The following is a 20,969-nucleotide window of genomic DNA, read 5'->3' on the forward strand; positions in this document are numbered from 1 at the left end:
AATGTGGGGAGGGGAGTACTATTGTAAATCTGCTCCATCTGCTACTGTTCATTTTAGTTTTGCAGCCTCAGTTATAAAAGTTTACAATCCTTGAACTTTTCCTTCTCGCCTCCTCCCCTTCATCCCTTAACCTTTCCTATCCATGTTTCAGCACTGACCCTGGGGAGGGAATTGGGAAGCAGACCATAGGCTCATATCAGAGAAATGTAGTGGGACTGTTGTGAGTAGTGTGTGTGCCCCACACATCCTAGTCCCCAGCCGAGCAAGAGTGGAAGAGGAAGACTTCGTGTGCTGAGAACTGCAAAGAGCCACAGCCAGTCTAGTCTTTGTAGCTGTCCATAGTGAGCAACCTTTATTGGCATTAGGGCATCAGACCTGTAGAGATCATCTCTTATGTGTGTCTAATTTATTCCATGCAAAGTTCACTTCCAGAAACTTGGTTGAAATTTAGGCCAGTCCTGAGATGCACAGTGATCTTGAGGGAGACCGGATTGCCTGCCAGGTGAATGGCATATATTTTTTTTTTCCTTGGCAGAGGTCCTGGCAGGCCTGGGGTCCATCCTACTGCAGCAGTCTTGGCCTTCTCTTGCTGTTTTGTAGGAAGGCCCTATCTGGCCACCTCTGCAAGTCCTTCCCCTTCTCAAGCACTCAGTAACTGGTGGTGTTGGCCCATCAGGAGATAGGGGATGCCTGAGGCCTATGCGAAATACCCACAGTGTGCAGTAAATAAAGGTAAAGGCACTAGAGTGGACCCTTAGAATATCGGGTGAGTTCTAAATGAGCACAGTCCAAATGAGGGCCTGCATTCATCAACATCTCTGCCAGTTGTGACTTTGAGCTTCTAGCAGAGTTAATCCTATCTCCTGTGTATGTTTGTCCTTTTGTCCTCTACTCCTCCAAGACATTTGCAAAGCACCATTTAAATGGGGGACTGGGCCATAGTCCATCTCTAAGTAAAGACCCAGTAAAGACTTGTGGAAGACGAGCTCAGCTGAACAAAGCCTGGAGGCCATAGACCATAGACCAAAGGCCCTTAGGGGACAGGCCCAGAGTCCTCCTGCGGGAGCAGTACCATTTTGGTCTGGTGATCTTGCCATCCAAAGGCTTCCTGAGCAGTTCTTGGTGCCCCTTGGCACTGGCCCCTTTCCCTCTGAGGGTGCTGTGAAGGGCATGGCTCCAGTAAGCTGAGGTATCTGGTGTGTGGGCAGCAGCTGGAAGTGTGCAGTCATGGCTTCAGATGAGGTTGTTCCTGAGACGCTGTTCCTGCTCCAGGGAGAGCTCTGCATTGGCGCGGTAGGAATCCCCTGTGGACCAAAGGAGAATGGGTAAGTAGCCAACCCTACCATGCTCTCATGCCCTCCCTGACAGTTTCTCTCTCTCTCTCTCACACACACACACTCTCTCTCTCTCACACTCTCTCTCTCTCTCTCTCTCTCTCTGCCCCACTCACCCTTTACATCAGGTCAGTCATGGGTATAAACATTTTGTAGAAATAGACCCTGATACGTAGTTTCAGGGACATCAGAAAGAATAGGCTATTGAGTGGAAAGGGTTGTGCTGATTATTCTTTGCCCACCCTCCATCCCCAGATTCATTCTCTATCCTTCTTTGTTTTCTCTGTGCCCTAGATCACTTCACCCTAGCTTCCTCATCCTCTGGTTTCTGGTTGATTTAGGTCAGTGGGAAGCAACAGCAGGAGATTAGCGGATGGAAGGAAGGAGAGATTGGGGTATATCTTCCCTGTTCCTGTGGTCATGGCCTCCCATGCCTCCTGCTACAGTCAGGTTCTCCCTCCAAGCTTGAGCTTTTCTCTGCCTCCAGGACACCCTGTACCCCTTCAAGCTAAAAGGCGTTAACAATTTCCCACTCTTGCTTCTCCCCAGATGCCTCAACACCCCTCATTTCCTTGGTCCTAGTCACACCTCTATAGGTAGTCCTTTCATTAAGTAACTTTGCATTCTCACCTGGTATGTCCTCTCTTTTCTGCAAGGACCCCTACAGTGGTCAGAAGTGCACTGTTTTTCTTTCCTTCCTCACCACCCCGGATCCCTTGCAGCCTTAGGTTCCAATTTTTGGTATCTCTGATGTTCCTGTCTCATTTCATGGCAGCAAAACCCACGCAGTTACACAATTTTGAATCCTTGGACTATTTCCTCTTTCTCCTCTTACTGTCTTGCATCCATTGGTAGAGTTACCCTTTTGAAAACATGAATCTGATCTTTTTGCCCCCCCTTGACTGAAATTTGTCAGTGGTTCCCAGAAGCCCACAGGAGAGTCATTCTCTTAGCAAGAACCATCATAACCCTCCTTGAAAAGCACTTCAGTGGTTTTGAAATATATAGTCCCCCATTTTAAAAAAAGAGAAAAACTTCTTCAAGGTTGAGATGTTCCTCAGTCTTACAGCTAGAAAGTGGTGGGCTGGGTTTGGAACCCAGTGAAGCCTTCTGGAGCCAAATCCTATGCTCCTTCTCCTATTCTTCTTTCTTCCCTGACTTCTGCCTCTCCTTTGAAACCCAGTTCAAACGTCACTTCCTCTGGGAAACCTTGCTGGCCTCCAGGTTGTTGCTTTCTCTCAGTGCTTGCTCAGCATTAGTTCATACTGGTTTGGAGTACTCTAGTATTGGGGTTATCCATTTGCATGCCTGCTTACCCTATTTGACACTGAGCTCCACATTTTACTCCTATTTATTTTTCTAGTGCCTGGCACAGTATTTGGCACAAAAGTAGGTCTTAAATGTTTGTTGACTGAATAAACCAGTCCTGCCTCACCCCATATGTGCAAAGTGTGGGTGTGAATGCATACACCCCATAGCAAGTACAGGCATTTCATAACTTTAAGATAGAGGAGGGACTGCTACCTTTCTTTACAGACAAGTAGGGCAACCACCTCCATACTCTGTCCCCCACTGAATCATTGTTTCTTCCATTGTCCAATACTACCAATCCTGCAAATGTCCTGAGCCCTGTTCTCTGTGGCTGCCTTCTTGTGCTCAGCGATCACAGCTGGAGACAGCAACACAGAGCTGGCGGACTTCTTCTGCCTGTGAGGCAGTCAACTTAGACGGGCACGACAAAGGAAGACCATACAAAAGGGAGGGTGAACAATAACAGGGCTGGGAAAGAGAAATCCGGACTTGGCTTGAAGTAACAGAAAAGACTCCAGGACAGATGGGAGACAGAGTTTATAAAACAAACAGCCTTAAGGACAAAGAGGGGTGTAGAAGTTAAGTCATGGCTGGGTGAGGCTGCTGGTGTGACCAGTTGGGTCTAGAAATGTGCCTATGAGGAGGTCAAGGGAAGTTCATCTCTGTCCTATCCCTAGCCTTACACATCTGCCTTCCAGCCCCATGGCGGGTACAGGTCGCGTCTCCCAGCTTTCCAAACTCGTACGCGGCTGGCCCCACAAGGGCTTGCAGTTACCTGTGTGGCAGTTGTGCAGCCAGACCCGGTGCCCGTCATACTTGCAACGGCACCGCATCATGTTGTTTGAGAAATCGGACTCCGCCACCTCGTACTGGGGGTTCACAACCACCTGGAGTGAGACAAGGGGACACGTGAAAGGTGACGATTGTGGCTGTGATCATCCTTTACCTTTCATGCAGTCTCACAAAGGGTGTTTATACCCTTAGCTTCCCTAATCCTTCAAGGCACCCAGAGGGCGGGCGTTAATGTTCCTGTTCTACATTGTCCACTGAATCAAGACTCAAACCCAGGTCCTCGGGATCCTCCTTCAGTGTCCAAATGCCAGGCCTGTGGGAGACCCTAGCTGTGAAACTCTTCTCTCCTGTGACTGCAGGGAGACTTTTGGAATATCCGCAGGAAATGGAGTTCCTATGGGGGAATCCCCAAGCCCCCTTACCTGGAAGATGTAATTCCCAGGGCCCACATCTGTGATATCCACCCACTGGCAATCGATGTCATGCCGGTAGGTGTCCCAGCAGCCGACAGTCACTCCCTGTTCCCCGAAGTTGGCACATGCATAGCGCTTCTGCAGTCCTGTGAGGAAGGGTGCCAACGGTTACTGAGGCAGGGAAGAGGTGCTGGGGAGCCAGCGCGCTGCTAGGCCCTGCACACCGAATCCTCACACGCGTCATACCCTTACGTGCAATCAGATGAGGGACTCACGGTTCCGCTAGATAACTTGCCTGAGTGTCAGAGCCCGAATTCTGACTAACCCTGAATCCAGCGCGGTAGCAAGTCCCATCTGTGACAGAGATGATATCTCTGGATGCTCTAGTGGAAATTCCTGTTGGCCTAGGAATTGTGGGTGGAAGGTTCCAGCCCTACATGCTAATACATTTGTCTGTCCGTCCTTCCGACCCTCTGAAGAGTGAGTTTGCCATGCCATTCTGAAGGGCTAGGAACTGTGGGAATGCAAACAGGAATCGGACAATGTGCCCTCAGAGAACTGAGCCGAAGTGAAACAGGCCTGCAACTCTTATGCAAAATCCAAAGTATTCAGCCTTTACAAGTGGTACGAAGTGTGCTGGGAATGCAGTGGCAGACAGACCTTCCATCTAAGACGTCAGAAGGTAAGACACCGATCTTTTTGAAGTGCCTTGGGTGCTGACTGTTGCCAGGCCAGGGTCTCCAGGTGCCCGAGGGGGTCTTTCCCCGAGGGCAGACGGGAACCTCACCCTGACAGGGCTGAGGAAGAGAACACCAGGAGGTTATGCTGACGGGGAACCGCATACCTGTGGGGCAGTTTGTGTCCTCCAGGCAGAAGCTGGCCTTGTGCCCCTCGGCCACCTTGGAGCCATTGAGAGTGAGTAGGTCATAGTGGGTGAAGACCTCGATGCTGTGGTAGTGCCTGCAGACAGGGAGGGCTGTCAGCCTGGCAGCCGCAGCAGAGGGTCCTCTCTGGGGGAGTGGGCAGGGCAGACTGAGGCACCGGGCCCCGTCATTACCCGGGAGGGACGGTATCGTCGCGGGGCAGTGCCCTTCTCCCTCTCCAAGCCAGGATTCGTGTGATCCATGGTCTACCTTCCCAGCAGCCCCCGCCCGGTGTGAACCCGGGGTGAGGAGGGGAAAGCTAGCCGGCAGGAGGCTGGTGCCTGGACTCCAGGCCCGACCGGGGGCGGGAGGAAGGGACACCTCTAGGAACCAGCCTCGGGGCCGAGCGGCCAAGGAGGGGTGCTTACTCTGCTCCCTGGGAGCCCGAGACCAAATTGCTACCATTGTTTCCAGTGCAGTCCTAATGACAAGTCCGTTCCTGCTGCAGGGGAAGGTGCTCATTATCTCAGCAAGGCCAAGTCCCAAGTCACTGCCCACGCCACTGTGCTTTCCCCACCCACGCTGCGTCCTGAAGGAAAAAACCACCACTTTCCCATTCTGCCTTTGTCACAGGCCTTATCTCTCCTGTCTGGGCTGGAGACTCCTGATAGGAAAGAATGCCCATTGTCTCCTTTCAGTCCCAGCGTTCCTGCTTTCCTTGGGGGGGGGCTCGCTCTGTGGCTACAGAAACCAGCAGGTTTTTCTGCAGAGCCAGCATCCTGGATGGGATGTCTATTTTGGGTTTCTAGGTTTCTAGGAGTCCCCACTTTATGCGGCTTTTAGAGACAAGGCCTAAGGTCCACCAGAGAAAAATTAATTGTCCCATATCATTCTAACAGAGACCAGCTCTGCTGGCAGTGACTGTTCTGCCGGCTGCTGCTGGGGGAAATGCACCCTGGGAGCACTGCCCAGGGCGGTACCATTGGGGCAGGGCCGGTCAGTGCCCCCGGAGTTCCCTACTGGCTCCTGGAGACAAAGCCACTGAGGCGTTGAGGAAGGAAGGCTCTCACTCAGAGTGCACACCCCTCCCAGGAAAGTGCCCAGGGTCAGGGACAGACCACACTGGTTTGGTTCCTGCACTCTGCTTACGAACCTGTGGCACTGGTGCCAAATCCAGCTGTGACGCCCTGTCTTGGGACGGAAGTCGGCCCGGCCCAGGTTGTAGATCTGTGAGGAGAAGCGCAAGAGGCGCCGGTGCCCGTAGGGCCAGTCCATGCTGTCGGCAGACTGGGAGAGGCAGTTCTCTTCGTGGGCGCAGTACAGCTGGCTGAGCGGGCGGTCCTCCAAGTAGGCCGTCTCCTGCACCAGCTGGGCGTTCATCACCAGGTCCGGAGCGCCTGCGGCCACAGGCCAAAGCTAGGAAGGCAGCCGTGTTGCTCTTGGGCATTGCGGGATGGGCTTGCCCCAAACCGGGCTCTTTGGGGGAGCTACCAGGAGGGCAGGGCTCTGCCCAGAAGAGGAGGGCGGTGTAGGAGTCAGGAGAAGTGAGTTCAAGCAGCTACCGCGCCACGGTTTAGCATGACGGCTTTGGAGCCAGGCGGCTGGGGTTCAAGTCTTGCTTAGTTTCTGACCACATCTTTCACTAGCTCTGTGACTTGCTTAACCTTCTGTCCCTTATTTTCCTCAACCATAAGATGGGGATTGTAATAATGCCAATAATTCCAATACCTGTAACGTGCTCAGGTCACTGTCGGGTAAGCATGCAGTTGATGTAAGCTGGTATTTCATTGTAAGATGCTCCTCAGCTTACAAGTGCCTTTGCGTGGTCTAGCTCACACAGCCCCTCCTAAGCCCTGCTGCGCCAGCTTGGCTTCCTCAGCTCAGTCACTCTCTCTGGGTCTCAGTTCCTTCCAGGTAGGGGCGCGGAGGGGAGAGTCCGGAGAGTTCATCTCTGAGCCTGCTCCGGAGCTCTGCCGCTCCGGTCCATCCTGCTGCAGTTTTAGGCTTGGCCTCCCCCAGGGTTCCTGTTCTAACCTGACTGCTATCCTGGATATTCGCAGCAGCCCATCCTGTGCGTTCTCCCCTGAGGACACTTCCCATGCTTCCCTGTGCGTAAACGTCCACCGTGCTGGAAATGCTGCTCCCTTCCTGTCACAGGGGCTCTCACCCACCTCGGAAGCCACATGTCTCCCCACCACTGGGGATCTGCCCCTGTTGCCATGTCACATCAGGAGAGGAAAATTGCCCATTCTCAGGGCTTTTTCTTGCAAAAGCAGGGATACAGTTCAGATTTTGGCCGAGGCATCAGCAGGGTGAGAGCCTGTGTGCTGAGGATGGGGAGACGGGGCTGCTGGTTAATTTCAGCAGGCGCCACTGAGGGTGGCAGTGGGGGCTGGGCTGGTTGCCAGAGGATGCCTGGACCATCACTAAATGCTCCCGAAAGTCCTGTGCTTATTGCTATGCTCACTGGCAAACCCTACAGTTCCTGAGGGAAAGGAGAGCTTCCAGAGAGACGGAGAAGGAGAGAGAGCAAAGAAAAAAAGGAATGAGAGCGATCACAGAAGAAACAGGGATGGTCACACGGTTGGCAGGTAGCCTGTCTGTGCTCAGCCGTGGCGAAACATCAGAAGCCTTCAGGAGGAGAGCTGCTGCTGCAGGCAGCAGAACAGGGAAGGCTACAAGGGTCCCAGGTGGGGGAGAGACTGGGGAGCAGGCCCCCAACGTGCTGTGAGCCCCGGTGCTGGGAAGGCCCGGGCTGGTACCACACCCTGCTGGCGAGGGTGTGCCGTGACGACCTAGTATCTTCTAGGGCGCACTGGTCAGAGAGGAGCCCTCAAGCTCACTGACAAAGAGTAAGGATGTCTTGGCATGGAAACCTGGCTGGGAAGAGGGTCGCATGGCCGCTTGGTGTGGTGCCAGCTGCAGCCCTTGGACTGCATGTAGTATCTCGGCCTTGGCCTGGTTGGCGGTGTCTGCCCGAGAATCTGGGTGTGTGGGGCGGGCCCGTGCCTCAAAACAGTCTTGTCCTACGGGCTGCTGGGCGAATCCCACAGGGCAGGAAGAGGACACACGGCTGTGGCCTAGTGCATACGTACATAATTCCCAGGAGAAAAGTCTGTGCTTATGAAGTCCAGCACATTCTCTTGTTTTCGCTCCCGTTTTGTTTTTCTTTCAACTATCGGTCACCACACGGAAAGTGAAAGACGCGATTGTGTATTCTTGTGTTTTCCCATATTCCCTGCCTTACTCCTCACCGTAACCCCATGAGCCGGGCAGGGCAGGGCTGGGTCCCCAGGTGACAGGTTACTTGGCCACCCACAGCTGGTCAATGGCAGAGCTGCTGCTCCAAGTCCAGCCCTCCTCCCACCGCCCACTGTTCCAGGCCCTCCCCGAGAATGGGAGGTGTGGGCGGGCCCCGCCGGCATGGGGCAGGGGGCGGGCAGCGGCTCCATGGGCCTTACTCACTGTCTGTGCAGGAAACCCCGGCGGCGAAGCGCCCCGAGCCGTGGGGGCAGTGCACCGGCCCGTGCCTCTGACACTGCTGCAGGGCTAGCTCTGGGCCCGAGCAGTGCACACCGCTCATCACCACGTCTGTGGCCCCTGGCGTCCCCTGCCAGTACCAGGTGTCCTGAGAAAAGAGCCGCCAGCGCCCCGTCAAGGCTGGGGGTGCTTTGGAGCCATCCCCTCTGACGCCAGTCTGATGTTTGAACCCCGTTGGACCACCCCCACCGGGCTGTGCCCAGCCCCAGCTTGAAAGTCTTCAGCAAGGTGACAGTCCCTGCTACTTTGCACCCCTCCGATATCAGAAGTTTCTTGCATGCATTGAGGCAGGGAGATTCTTCCCCCACTGGCCTTGCCCCCACCCTCGCCCACACGGCAGCCCTCAGCTGTCGAAGAGGATGGTCCTGTCCCTTGCTGGCCACTCAGCCGGCTGCCCCGTCTCTCCAGCTGTGCTTCCTGTAGCCCGGGGGGTCGGGGGTGCTCAAGATTGGGCCCCGTTTCCTAGGTGCAGTGTGCCCAGCATTGTCCCACCGGCCAGGGTGGGCCCAGCAGAAGACGTTGTGCCATCCCAGCCCCGCCACGGCCTCACGATTTTCTTTCCCGGACCCTCTTGAATCTACCCGCATCTCCCCCGGGACTGCCTCTCGTCTGGACCACGCCAGTGTCATCTCTCAGCTGGGCTACTGTGATGTCAGGTTTCCTGTATTCCTGTTCCTCATTGTTCCTCGCTGCCCCACAGTGTGCCAGACAGCACAGAAGAAATGTTTGAAATATCTGCACTGCAGACGGAACGGTTTGCCTGCCTCTTCCTCCCTCCCTCACACATCACACCCTTGACAGCCCCACTCTGGCCCTGGTCCCTGATTTCCCAACGGGCCAAGCTTCCTTGGGCTACAGGGCCTCCGCGTGGGCTGTTCATCCCCACCCCACCTCGTCTGGTGAGCTTCGAGTCATCTTTCCTAGAGGCGAAGGTGCATGCCTGTTGTGTGAATGTTTTGTTAACAACCGCCTTACTCACTTTGCTGACTGTTCCCCAAGGCGGGAGCTATGTCTTGTTCACCACACTATCCCCGGCCCCCAGCATGATGTCAGCCCCCAGTTTCACTCAGTAACTAATCACTGAATGAATGAATGAATGAATGAATGAATGAAGGGTTAGCCCTTTTAGCACAGGAAGTTTGGAAGCAAGACGGGGACCTACCTTGATCGCGTGGTTGGCAAAACCCAGGCCGAGCTGTCGGCAGGCCACCATGGCTTCGGTGAGCCCCCAGTGGTCGCTGCACACGGCCCCCCAGCGTCGGACTCCGTTCACCTCCACCTGCACCTCCACCACACCCTCCTCAGGGCCACGCCCACCGGCCAAGCGCACCTGCAGTGGTCAGAGGTGTGTGAGGAGCACGGCGGCCTTCAGAGGGCAGGGCTCAGGACTGCCAGCCAGGAGACGGGTCGGGGCCGGCTCCCTGGGCAGCCCTGGGCACGGCTCTCCCCTTCTCTGACTTCGACTCCCTCTCTGTTACTTGAGGACATTTTGCTAATGGTCCCTGCTGTCCCTGCCCACTAGAGCGATCTGACTCAGGGTGCCTGCCCCTGGGCCTCCTGCTCTGGGACTTGCTCTCCTCTTACCTGAAATTCTACCATTAATGATGACTTGCCAATTGCAAAGGGCTTTCGTATCTATTGTTGCATTCACAATAACCCGAGGAGACAATTAACCCCACCTGACAGAAGAGAGAGCCAAGCTCAGAGACATGAGCGACTTGTCCACTGTGCACATGATGCAAGACACTTGAACTCAGGCCATCCTACGTAGCCTCGCCAGTGACACTCCCCAGCACCGACAGCCCTGTGGTCCTCTGCCCTAGCCCCCTTCTTTCTCAGCCTCTCTGGGGACCTGAGAGGGTGTAGTGGGAGAATGCATCCACCTGAAGAGTCCCTGTCACCACGGGACATCTCTGAAGGCCAGAACCTGGCCCCAAGGAGACGTGGGCCAGGCCAGGGGAGACTTAGAGGAGAGGGCTTTCCAGACTGGCTCTGAGAACCCCCTCTCCACTGGTGCAATATGATGTCCTGGGGGCTCTCTCAGGGCTTCCCAGCCCCCTAGCCTGAAGCCAGGCCCGAATCCGAGCTCACCTGATTCTGGAAGCCCATGTCAGGGACGTTGCACCTGACAGCAGCATCATTCTCATGTTGACAACCATTCTGGGACCCTTCCAGGGAGGGGCAGTCACTGAGGGTCCGCTCATAACCCCTGCAGCGCACCTCACTCAGGTGGATGGGTCCCAAGCCTAGTGGGGAGAGGGAGAGGTGCTGTGTAAGGCTCCACCTCTGTAACCTCACACCTGTGGCTTCCCCCCATAGCCGGGGAGAATTTTCTCTCCTGGGCCTTGGCACCAGAGCCACCAAGGGATGGAGCAGTGGCACATCCATGGCCTCCTACCTCACCCCAGGCCTCCTCACTTACCTTGGCCCAGCTGGGCCCCAAAGAGGGCCTCCCGAGCCGAGCCAAAGCCAAGCTGACGACACACGATGCTGGCAGAGACGAGGTTCCATCCGTGGTCACAGACCGTCCCCCACTGGTGGTTCATGAGCACCTCGACCCTGCCCTCACCCACCTGGGCCCCGGAACGGAGGCGCACCTTTAGCTCCTGCCAGGAGAAAATTGGCTTCAGGGCAGGCAGAGGGGGAGGCAGTGGGCAAGGCGGAGCCACCAGGGGAGGGGAGCCTGGGCCAGGCCCCTTCAAGCTGGGCGAGCCCATGACCGGGAGTTCCAGTCCCACCTCTGACGGCTCATAGCTACTACCTCGAATTCTCCAATAAGCCGTTCTTCTCAAGCACCCTTTCCTCGTGACAAAGACCCACCACACGAGCCACAGTGGTAACAAGGGAGCCTCAGGAGCTGGGATTCGTGGCCTTCACAACCCTCTGGCTGCTCTCTAGGGGGGTCCCTTCCTCTCATCCAGCCCCAGCTCCTTCCTTGTCCTTGGGGGCTGAACTAGATCAGTGTTCCCAAAGGGATCCGTGAGATGATTTCAGAGCTGCGCAGGGACATGGTATGAATTAAGCTGACTCACACAGTGGGGAAGTGATTTCCGTGTTAAATCTTCTCCAGTCCTTCCTGTTTCCTGGAGGATGCTATCCCACTGCCGGGCTGCCATGTCGGGAACAGCTCACCAGCACACGCTGTGGCTTTTTATAACAGAGGGCCGGGCTCAGGTTCAGAACCTTCGGCCTCAACTGGGTGTTAGCTACGGCGTAATTACTGTTTTTATGGTTACCTTCTATTCGTGGCCAGTGATGTCAGCTTTCCATTTATGGTCGGGTTATAAACGGTTCCTTTTACATAAATTCCCAGTTTCTACCATGCTATGCTTCGCTCTCCTCCTCCCACTCTGTACCAAGTCCTCCTCGATAGGGGCGATTGGTCCCTCCGCTCCTGCCTGTCCTGGAGGGCCCCTCACTGCCCGTGCCTCCCACCTGCTCCTGCTGACACCTGGCCGGACCCACCTCTGCCTGGGACTCCTTGTGCCCGGGCTTTGCCTTTGCAGGGTGGAAGCGGGGCCCCGCCACACAGCTGACCACAGCGTGCATGCCGCCCGGGCAGGCCGGCCGCAGCTTGCCCTGTGCTGGTGCCACCTGCACCTGGCAGTTGGCCATGTGGGGCTCTGTCCCCAGGCAGTTGACCCGGTGGATCCAGAAGGAATTCTTCTGTGTCAGGCTCTTCAGCCTGGAAGACAAGGGAGACTGAAGGTGGGGAGGGGTTGAGGGAGCTCAGGAGTCAGGGAGGCCGAGGCACTGGGCAGGAGAGGGACATGCCCTCCCCCTTCGTGCCATGCCCCTCTGCACCCTCCCCTCAGGATGCGGCTCCTCACCTAGATTTGGGGTCCTTCATCTTCAAATTCCAGACTTTCCTAGGTGGGAGAAAACAGGTGGTGGGTGGAAGGAATGCCAAATGCCCTCTGTCCCCTGGCTCCTCATGGCTGTCCTTGAGTTGGCACGGGGATTCCGTCTGTAAACTCGGTCGCATTATTTTAATACCGAGCCTCACAGCAGCCCTGGCAATGTGATCTGCTCGCAGACACCGACGATGTCCATGTCACAGGGAGAAGAGCGGGGCCCAGCAAGGTACCTCCTCAACTAGTCCCAAACTGGGGTCTCTTCTGCACCGGACTGCCCCTGAGTGGGCAGTCCCCAGCTTGCCCTCTCCCCATGCAGACGGAGGGGAGCCTCTAGGGAGTGTCCTGAGAAAAGAGACCCAGGGGAAAAGTCCTCCGGGGGCAGGTACAAGTTGAAGGCCTGGCTGCCCACCCAGAGGCTATAATCAGGACTGCCCTCCTCGGGTGGTGAGCGAGTCAGCCAGGTCCAGAGGTGCAATTACCAGGCCGCGGGGAGTCAGGGGCCTGCACCCCAGTCGTCCCCAGGGATGGAGCCAGGTGGCTGATCTTCGGGAGCCGGCCCATCTAAGTCAGAGCCACTAAACTGCCTGGAGGTGGGCAGGGGGAGACCACTCAGACGGAGTGTGGGGGATGTCTCCCTTGATGAGAAACACACAGAGTTTTCACCAGCACCGAGCAGGTGCCATTTAGAGGCTAATGCAGTCTTGTGACGGTTCAGTCACATTTTCGACAGAAGATTTTTATGTCTCCTCTCCCAAGTGCTGCCCCACCCCATGCCTCGCTCACACGCAACACAGTCAAAGCCTGGCTCGGATCAGAGTGGAAGAAGTTCCCTGCCGACTGGCTGATCGAGGCCCCGGGGGCCCTACCGACGGCGCATGGGGCATTACTGGCAGAGATGAGACTGGAACTCAGGTGGTCTCTCCCTGTGGGCCCTGCCAGAAGCATCTTCAGTCAAGTCCAGTTCTTTAATCAGGGGCACAGCTTTGCATTCAGTTGTTTTCAGCTCTTTCCATACGACTAGCAAGGACCACGTTTCTTTTTTGTTTCTAGGTACTTCCCAGGGTCTCCAAACTCATCCTCACTCTCTTCCTCATTATTCTGAGAGCCCTGCAACTGGCAACTCGGGAGGTCCGCAGGGCTCGTTTCCCTCCCGGTCCCACGCTCATCTCACTACACTCTGCAAGGCCCCGCATGTCACACACACACACACACACACACACACACACACACACACACACACACACACACGCATCCTTGTCTGTCTCACACACAGGAGAACACGTGTATACTTGCACAGGCGTGCACACACTCAGTCACCGCCCCACAACCCACGCCCCCACGGCCCTCTGCCCACCTGTTCTTCCTACCTGTAGTAGAGGCTGTCGACAGGTGCCTCGCTGGGGAAGCCCAGCATCCCACACACCACCTTGCTGTTGTTCCTGGTCCAGTCCTGGTCACACACCTGCCGCCAGTGGCCCTCGTACTTCACCTCCACCGCTCCCTCGGTCACCAGGCTGTGCCGCTTGGCGCTGGCGAGGATAGGCTTGAGCCGCACCTCCTCCAGCCGCCGGCCCTGCAGGGTGCATGGTCACTACGGGCCCCAGGGCTCCTGCCCTGGCTGAACCCGCTGCAGATCTTCACATGGGTGAGCCAGGGCTCAGAGCATTTAAAGATCACCCTCCACACATACCCGCGGGCCTCCCTGGACAGGTCAGGAAACAGAGGCCCAGAGATGAGGGCTCTTGCCAAGGCCACACAGTGAGCGCGAGGCAGAGCCTTGGTCTGTCTGTGCTCCTCTCTCAACTGCAGAGAGAACCAGGCAGGTCTGTGCCCGCCCTGGGATCAGGCTCAGGCACTTTGGAGTTTGGGAGCCTTCTGCTGGGCGCAGAGGGACTTTCTCTATGCCACCTGGGGAGAGCTGAGGATGGGCACAGACCAGCTGCTTGAGACTACCAGCAGGATCGTTGGCCCAGGGGACCGTAGGTCTGGGGTGACTTAGACCATGAAGACCACCGCACCCTGGTCTGCTGCATTTGTGGGCCAGGGCTAGCTGTCCTCAGGCTGGGGTTGCCCAGCAGTGGAGGGTAAGGGCCAGGATCTGCCCTGCCTGCTCCTGTTGTTTGGCTTGGGCTGTTTTTAGCTCGAGGTTGTTTGTGCTGGGAAGAGGCAGCAATTGTGGCTGGCCTTGTGGGTGAGGCAGCCCCTCACCCCCTCCTGCCTCTCATGGGGAGCAGCTTCAGCGATCCCCAGCAGGCCCAGCTTGGCACCCCCCAGCCTGCCCTGCTACACGCTGGGCCTCTGTCCATGCACCTGCTCCAGGCCACCAACAGGAGGTGGGGCCCTGGGGGACATTTCTCAGCCCAGTCTCCTCCCTTTCTCTTCCCTCTTCCTCCAGGTTCATCACCCAGGAGTTTCTCTGACCCGTGACTCAACCCTTGGCTCAGGCCAGGGCCTGAACAGCCTCCTTACCTGGGGCCCAAGGGCATTGGACACCCTCTCAGAAAGATAGCCGCGCTGGCGCTGGGGGTGGCACACCACCCCGATGTCCTCTGAGTGGCTGCAGTCACTGACACCCCAGCCATTGGATGTGCACTGGTCCAAGGAGCTCTCTGTGCCCATACAGCGCACGTTGTCCAGCCAGATGGGTCCTGAGGGCAGGGGAAGGGTGATGCTTAGGGACAGAGAGGCATTCATGGGCTGTGCCTCCTTCCTAGGACCCCACAGTTATCAACTGTCTTCTTCCAGAGCCTGAGTAGAAAGGAGGGGGTGGGGGAGAGGAGTCAGTTCTCCTGGGATCTTGGAATCTATAAACCTACCTACTGCCAAGAGGAGGTAGAATCTGTTTTTGGAAAATGCCAGGTGGGTCTAGTAATTAGATCTACCTGTCCACCGATCCATCCATCCATCCATCCATCCATCCATCCATCCATCCATTCACTCAACATTTGCTGAGCACCTACTGCGTGCCAGTCACTCTGCAAGAGTGGACTGGGGTGGTGGTGGTGACGGCGGGGGCCTCACCGCAGGCAAGAATGGGAGGGTCAGCACAGGGGGTGCTTGTAGCTGGGGCACTCAGGAAATGCCTCATGGAGGAGGTCAGTTGAGCTGGGTATTAAAGGGTGGGCAGGAGTCTGTGGAAGCCTCAGGGAGCCCAGCGCCTGAGAGAAACCCACCATCATCCTGCTGGGTAGCACCAGGCACTCACCCTCCCCTTGGCCATACTTGGCACTGTGGGCCCAGGTCAGGGCAGTTTCAAAGCCCAGTTGGCGGCAGGCCACGGTGGCCTCTCGGAGAGCGAAGTCATCATCACACACGGTACCCCACTGGCCCTGGTACAGCACCTCCAGGCGGCCCTCCTCTGGTCTGCTCCCTGGGCCCACCAGCCGTAGCTTCACGGGGCTCAGTGACTGTAGCCTGCAAGGAGGGGCCTGCAGCAGCAGGAGCAGGGAGAGGGCAGCTGATAGGGACCACATCGTGCTGACTTCAAGGGCAGCTGTGGCCCAGGCACCTGGGAAGGAGCAAACATGATATAGATCACCACCTCTACCCCTGATCTCGGCCTCTTCTGCTGAAGGGACAAAAGATGGCAGGGCCCCTCCACATGTGTGTATGCTATGGGCATGTGTGTTTGGTGGCATCGATTGAGTCTGGGCTCTGAGATTGGTCAACTGGGTTTAAACCCACCATTCATTGTTCATGAGACCTTGAGGAAGTTTAAGTTTGACCTTACTGAGTCTCAATTTCCTCCTCTGTAAAGTGGGAATAATAATCCTTGCCTCAGCGTTGTTAGTGCTAAATAAAACACCACACAGTTGGCGCGCAGTAAATAGCTCACCTTGATATAGTCCTGTATGTAGGTAGAGGGGGTAGCCTAGCCTCTGAGTGATAGGAGAGCCCCCAGGGTGCCCTCAGGGCCAGAAAAACGACCCCGGGGCATCACTCTTGCCTTTCTTTAGATGTCCCTGGCCACCGTCCCCATAGGAGGTACATGGAATGCTGGGATGGAAAAAAGTTATTTGAGGGGAGTCTAGGCCTCCACCCCTCATTTGCTGTGTGGCTTGGGCAAGTCTCTTAAACTCTCTAGATCCTAACTCCTTATTTCTAAAGTGAGGAAATTGAACCAAAAATGGTCTAATATCTCCTCCAGCTCAGATGGTCTATGCTATCTTCAAGCTCGGGGTCCGTCTAGGCCCGTGATTCAACAAACATGTTTGGAATACTTGCTTCCCGCCAACTATTAGGCCAGGTGCCAAGCCACAGACGTGAGGACACCAAACACTACTCCCTGCTCTCGTGAAGCTCTGAGAAGCACTACTTAAGCTGGGCCTTGCTGGGTGGGCAAAGGGGTATTCCATGTAGAGAGGACGGGATGGGTAAAGGAGCAAAGAGGTGAGTCTGTGCAGGGGCAGAAAGTATCCTCTCTTTCCCTTGTACTGCAGTAGAGGAGGATGAGGGGGATGAAGGCGGAGGCATGGGCTGGGGCCGGATAACCGAGGGCCCTGTGCACCTGCGGAGGGTCTGCTTTTCATCCTGTAGGAGGCGAGGGGCCATGGGAGGGTTTTAGGCAGTGAGCACACACCAGAGAGAGGGCTCCTGTCTCCAGGAGGCTGTCATCAGCTGCTCTTTGGGTCCTTGGAGGGGGATGAAGTTAAGGGCTGGTGTTCTCCCCCTTACACATTAGCCGCCTTGGTCCTAGAACAGGGTGGGGGAGGAGCATGGGGGGAGAGGTCATGGCTGGTGAGGGCTGCCAGAGGGTCTCCAGCCCCCAGTGCTGAAGGTCCTCCCCTGCCTGGCTCTGCAGCCAGTGAGGAGCTGAGGCCAGCCTGGAACACAACGGAGAAAGTTGGGTCTTGACTTCCTGTTCCGTGCTGGAGTCTTAAGAGAGCTCGTTCTGGGGAGACCCCATTTCCATGGCCTCTGCTGTCCCTGGGGCACTGTGTAGCTGGTCAGTCTCAGTAGGGAGGGCTTCCCAGGACCCCCTGCCACTCCCTTTCGCACAGATGGTACCTGGCTGGGAATCAGTCCTATTCCTTCCTGCTGTGACACAGCCCCACGCCCTCTGGCCACCAATCCTCTGGCTTTGGTGAGCCCAGGGCTGGCTGGAGGGGCTCCTAGAAGGACACTAGATGGGCTCAGGACTGATGCTCCACGGGGATGGCGACTCTGTGTCGTGCCCCCAGTGCCCAGAAGAGTGCTAGGCCGGTCCGTAGGTGGCCCCCATAAATACCCGCGGTTGCATGGCAGCGAGGCACGGCACCGTGCTTAAGGGTCCAGACTGGGAGTCAGACTGCCTGAGTTCTCACTCCACTTCCAACAGTGAGTTTCTGGGTAGTCTTGGGCAGGTGATTTCATAGCTCAGTGCCACGGTTTTGCCTCTGTGAAATGGGGATACTAAATAGCACCGGCCTCATAGGATTCTTGTGAAGCTTAGATGAACGGATGCAAGCTGAACCCTGAGAGTTCAGCTCTCCCTGACAGTTAACTCTCATGACAGCAGCTTAACAGCCACTATGGAGCCCCTGGGCTGGGGTGGCCCAGCCCCTCTTGGATAAAGAAGGAATGGAGGCCACATCTGAACTCAAGAGCAAGTCCCCGGTACCCTTCTTTGCGACAGCCTCCAGATTTGCCTCTTTTCCCTCCAAGCCCAGGTTCTCCAGGTTCCCGGCCCTGGGGCCCGGTGTTGCGGCAAAGTCTCTATCCACCATGATCCCTCCTGCACTTCCTTTCCAGACTTAAACACTGTTTTCTTTCTGTGACTCTGCTCTGGAACCTGTGGGGGCTCCTGACTGGCTGTCACCAGGAGCAGCGTGTGCTCTGCTGCTCGGGGCATGCCGCTCCCTCCTCTGTGCCCCGCTAAGGACGAGGTGAACCGCTAGGGACTGAGGCAAACTGAAGTCACCATGGGTAGGGACCGTCCCCAGGTGACAAGGGAGAAAAGATTGGGTTCAGGGCCCTCCAGCTGCTAGGACCCAGTGGTCACTTTGAGTCTGACTTGAGAGATGACCCCACCCCCCCACCCTGGCCCCCATCCCCCAGGAGTCAGGAGGCTCCTTGCTCTGCCACCAAATTGTTATGTGACTTGAGTCAGGGCCTTTCCTCTCTCTGAGACTCTCTGAGACCTAGTGCCAATCCCTCATTTTATAGCTGTTGCACAGGGATTGGCACTAGGGGTGCAACAGCTATAAAATGAGGGGTTGGCACTAGGGGTCCCGCTCTCTACGACGTGCTGTGATGGGCCCTGGGGTGGGCTGATGTCCCACAGCACCCTGGAGGTCTCATTGGAGGCTGTGCATAGTCCCGGGCCTGCCTGGAGGCTGGGGTGGCCTTCTGTGCAGGACCCTGGGATCTGGGTAAGGGCAGCTCCCTCCCATGAGAGCTCCCCGGGGAGGGGGAGGGTGGCCGCAGGAACTGAGAGTCAGAAGTGGGGGGCAGGGCCCCTCTTCCCAGCCTGCCTGCCACTGCAGGGCCCACTGTAGCTTCTGCTCACCCCAACTTGCCTTCTCGCCATTCCCCAAACATACCCGTCCATTCTCTGCTTCCACATCCCGACCTCTGCTCTCACTGCTCCATCTACTTGGAGTATTCTTTCCCTCTGTGTCGGATTGGCAAATCCCTACAGATCTTCCCACACCCAGCTTAGATGCTCCCCCCTCCACTAAGCCCTCCCAGCGGCCCCCCCACCCCCAGCACTCCTGGTTTGCTCGCTGTCCCCACACCCAGCCTCCACAGCATCTCCCCAAAACTATTCCTCCAGTGCCCAGCACGGGGAAGACCACCCAGCTGAGAAGCCCCCCTTAGAGAAGGAAACAGCTTCAAAAGTGGCAGTTCTCTTCACAAGCGGAGGAGAAGGGGACAGGGTAGGGGAAGGAAGGTGGGGGAGTAGTTAGTAATTAATTATTATAATACATTTAAAACTAGTTACGGAGTACCTATCTCTACTTTATAGGTGAGAAGCTGAGGTCCAGAGAAGTGAAATAACTTGCCCAGCCAGGATTCAAAGCCAGGTAGCCTGGCTCCAGAAGCCAGGCTCTCAGCCATGGGAGAGCCGGACGCTGGAGGAGGAAGGTAGGAGGAAGGGAGGCAGGGGGATGAATGAAATTCCACCCTGCAGCTGGCTGATTGATGACCCGGCCGTGGTGTGAGGGCACTGGGGTTGGTGCCAACACTGAGTGCAACTGAGTGACAGATCCAGGATCCTGCCAGCTTGACGCAGAGAGGCACCTGCTCAGGTGCTACCAGGGGACTCTGGCACCTGGCCTGACCTGGCCCCCCTAGAGAGGGCTGGAAATGCCCAACGATATTCAGGAGAGAACATGGTGGGTGCGGGGTGCTGCCCTTGTGGGTATCACCCTCAGGATCACTCAAAGAAGCCCCTTCTCTCTAGCTCTTTGGGGGATGGGGTCCCTCCCTGGGACCACTAATTATGGTGACCTGAAGTGGTGCCAGCAAATGGCTCAAAGCTCTACCTGGCCAAGACACATTGAGGTTGAAGCCCTCTGCCCACCCTTGGTCCTCTGCCTCCCCACCCCCCAGCATAATCAGTTCTGGTTTATTTAATTGGAGAGCCTGGTTCCACCCTGCCTCTCTGTCCCCCAAGTCACAAGAGTGACATCTGAACCCACCTTGCCCCTTCCCTTGCTTCTCCCTCGGGGAGGGCAGAGAAATGGTTACACACAGCGTGTTCACAAACAAGACACGCAGGCACCCCGGGGCCAGGACCAGCCACCCTGGGCGGGCTTTGGGCCAAGCTACCTAATTTGGTCACTTCCATTGGAAGCAGGTTGGTGAGCGACTAGGAGGCTAGGCCATCTGTCCATGGGACCCCCATCCTTCCCAGCCCCCAGCCCTCGGGAGCCTTCAGAGGCTGGCTGCCCCACAGAGAGACAGAAGTGGGACAGACAGGACAGCGAGAGACAGACCCGGGGCCAGGGGCCAGGCGGGGGCTCACCAGCTGGAGCACGGACGGTCGGGCAGAGGCCGGACGCCACCGCTGAGCAGCGCTGACGGGCCTCCCGGGGCGCCCTGGGGCCCTTTTATCCGGCTGCGGCCCGCGCGGGCGCCCCCCGCCCCGCCGCCCGCCGAGGAGGCCCCGCAGGCCCCGCCCCCGGGCGGACCCGGTCGAGGCGGGCGCCCAGCCCGGCCCGGCCCGCTCGGCCCCTCTGCCCTGCGCCCCGGCCAGGGAGCGCGCGTCCACCCGCCTCCGGCCCTGCCCGGGATAGTCCTGGGGTCGCGAGGTGCGGGGGGCGGCGGGGGGCCGGCAGGGGTCAGCTGGTTCCCGAGGAGGAAACTGGCGCTGCAGCGGGAGGGCCTGTGGGAGGATCGGAGTCCCCGTGAGAGGCGGCGGGCGCGGCGCCAGCGGGCTGCGTTTGCCCGGGGTGCCTGTGGCCTCGGGAGTCCCTGTCCCACGCGCAGTGTCCTTCTCTGCGAAACCGGGTGACCTGCCCACCCCCGAGAGTTCCCCCCCTACCCCCCCCCCCCCGCCACCGCCATTCAGTGAGGCGCGGGAAGTGTCAGTGGCCCAGAGCGCAGTATCCTTCACACGGGACCGCCTCACTATCGTAGGGGCCACCAGACTGACTCCTTTGGGGGCAGGGGCGGCGACAGGAGAGTGGGGGCTCAGTTCAAACGAGGTCGGAATGGTGTGGTGCAGGTGTGCTTTCTTTGGAGTAACAGGTGGCCCTCGCCATTGCCCTGGTCCCTCGAAATGTATTGAGTACTTCGAGAGCCGGAGGCCTCTGGTCTGCCCATTGCACAGTTGGGAACATTGAGCCCCAAGAGATACGACTGACTTGCTCCCCCCCAGTAATAAACAGTAAATGGAAGAACTTAAGTCCTTCTCTACAAGTTACACAGTTGAAA

General features: G+C 57.1%; 1 protein-coding gene across 3 annotated transcripts; it reads right to left on the bottom strand.

Moving 5' to 3' along the window:
• Positions 1 to 302: 302 nt before the first annotated feature.
• On the bottom strand, positions 303 to 20,185 carry LOXL4 (lysyl oxidase like 4). Of its 3 annotated transcripts, XM_027586786.2 has the most exons (15): positions 20,059 to 20,185; positions 15,316 to 15,618; positions 14,580 to 14,758; positions 13,478 to 13,683; positions 12,084 to 12,122; positions 11,719 to 11,938; positions 10,676 to 10,859; positions 10,345 to 10,499; positions 9,416 to 9,583; positions 8,179 to 8,341; positions 5,867 to 6,110; positions 4,695 to 4,810; positions 3,860 to 3,996; positions 3,421 to 3,532; positions 303 to 1,304 (listed from the first exon to the last, which is right to left on the bottom strand). In XM_027586786.2, the coding sequence occupies exons 2-15, from the start codon at positions 15,581 to 15,583 to the stop codon at positions 1,234 to 1,236; spliced, it is 2,262 nt and encodes a 753-aa protein (XP_027442587.2). In that variant the 5' UTR covers positions 15,584 to 15,618; positions 20,059 to 20,185; the 3' UTR covers positions 303 to 1,233. The 3 variants fall into 3 exon arrangements, with proteins under 3 accessions (XP_027442587.2, XP_027442602.2, XP_027442594.2); XM_027586793.2 differs by lacking the exons at positions 303 to 1,304; positions 3,421 to 3,532 and having other exon boundaries at positions 3,881 to 4,364; XM_027586801.2 differs by lacking the exons at positions 12,084 to 12,122; positions 13,478 to 13,683; positions 14,580 to 14,758; positions 15,316 to 15,618; positions 20,059 to 20,185 and adding an exon at positions 11,286 to 11,400 and having other exon boundaries at positions 11,719 to 11,761.
• Between the last annotated feature and the right edge of the window lie 784 nt (positions 20,186 to 20,969).

Source organism: Zalophus californianus, chromosome 15 (genome assembly GCF_009762305.2).
Source record: "Zalophus californianus isolate mZalCal1 chromosome 15, mZalCal1.pri.v2, whole genome shotgun sequence".
NCBI lineage: Eukaryota > Metazoa > Chordata > Mammalia > Carnivora > Otariidae > Zalophus > Zalophus californianus.

Excerpts from the sequence above, each read along its gene's own strand:
- LOXL4 (XM_027586786.2), bottom strand. The coding sequence starts at position 15,583 with ATGTGGTCCCTATCAGCTGCCCTCTCCCTGCTCCTGCTGCTGCAGGCC. Across the intron at positions 14,759-15,315 it reads CAAGTATGGCCAAGGGGAGG|GACCCATCTGGCTGGACAAC; the intron begins GTGAGTGCCTGG and ends CCCTGCCCTCAG. Across the intron at positions 6,111-8,178 it reads CGGGGTTTCCTGCACAGACA|GCGCTCCGGACCTGGTGATG; the intron begins GTGAGTAAGGCC and ends CTGTGGCCGCAG.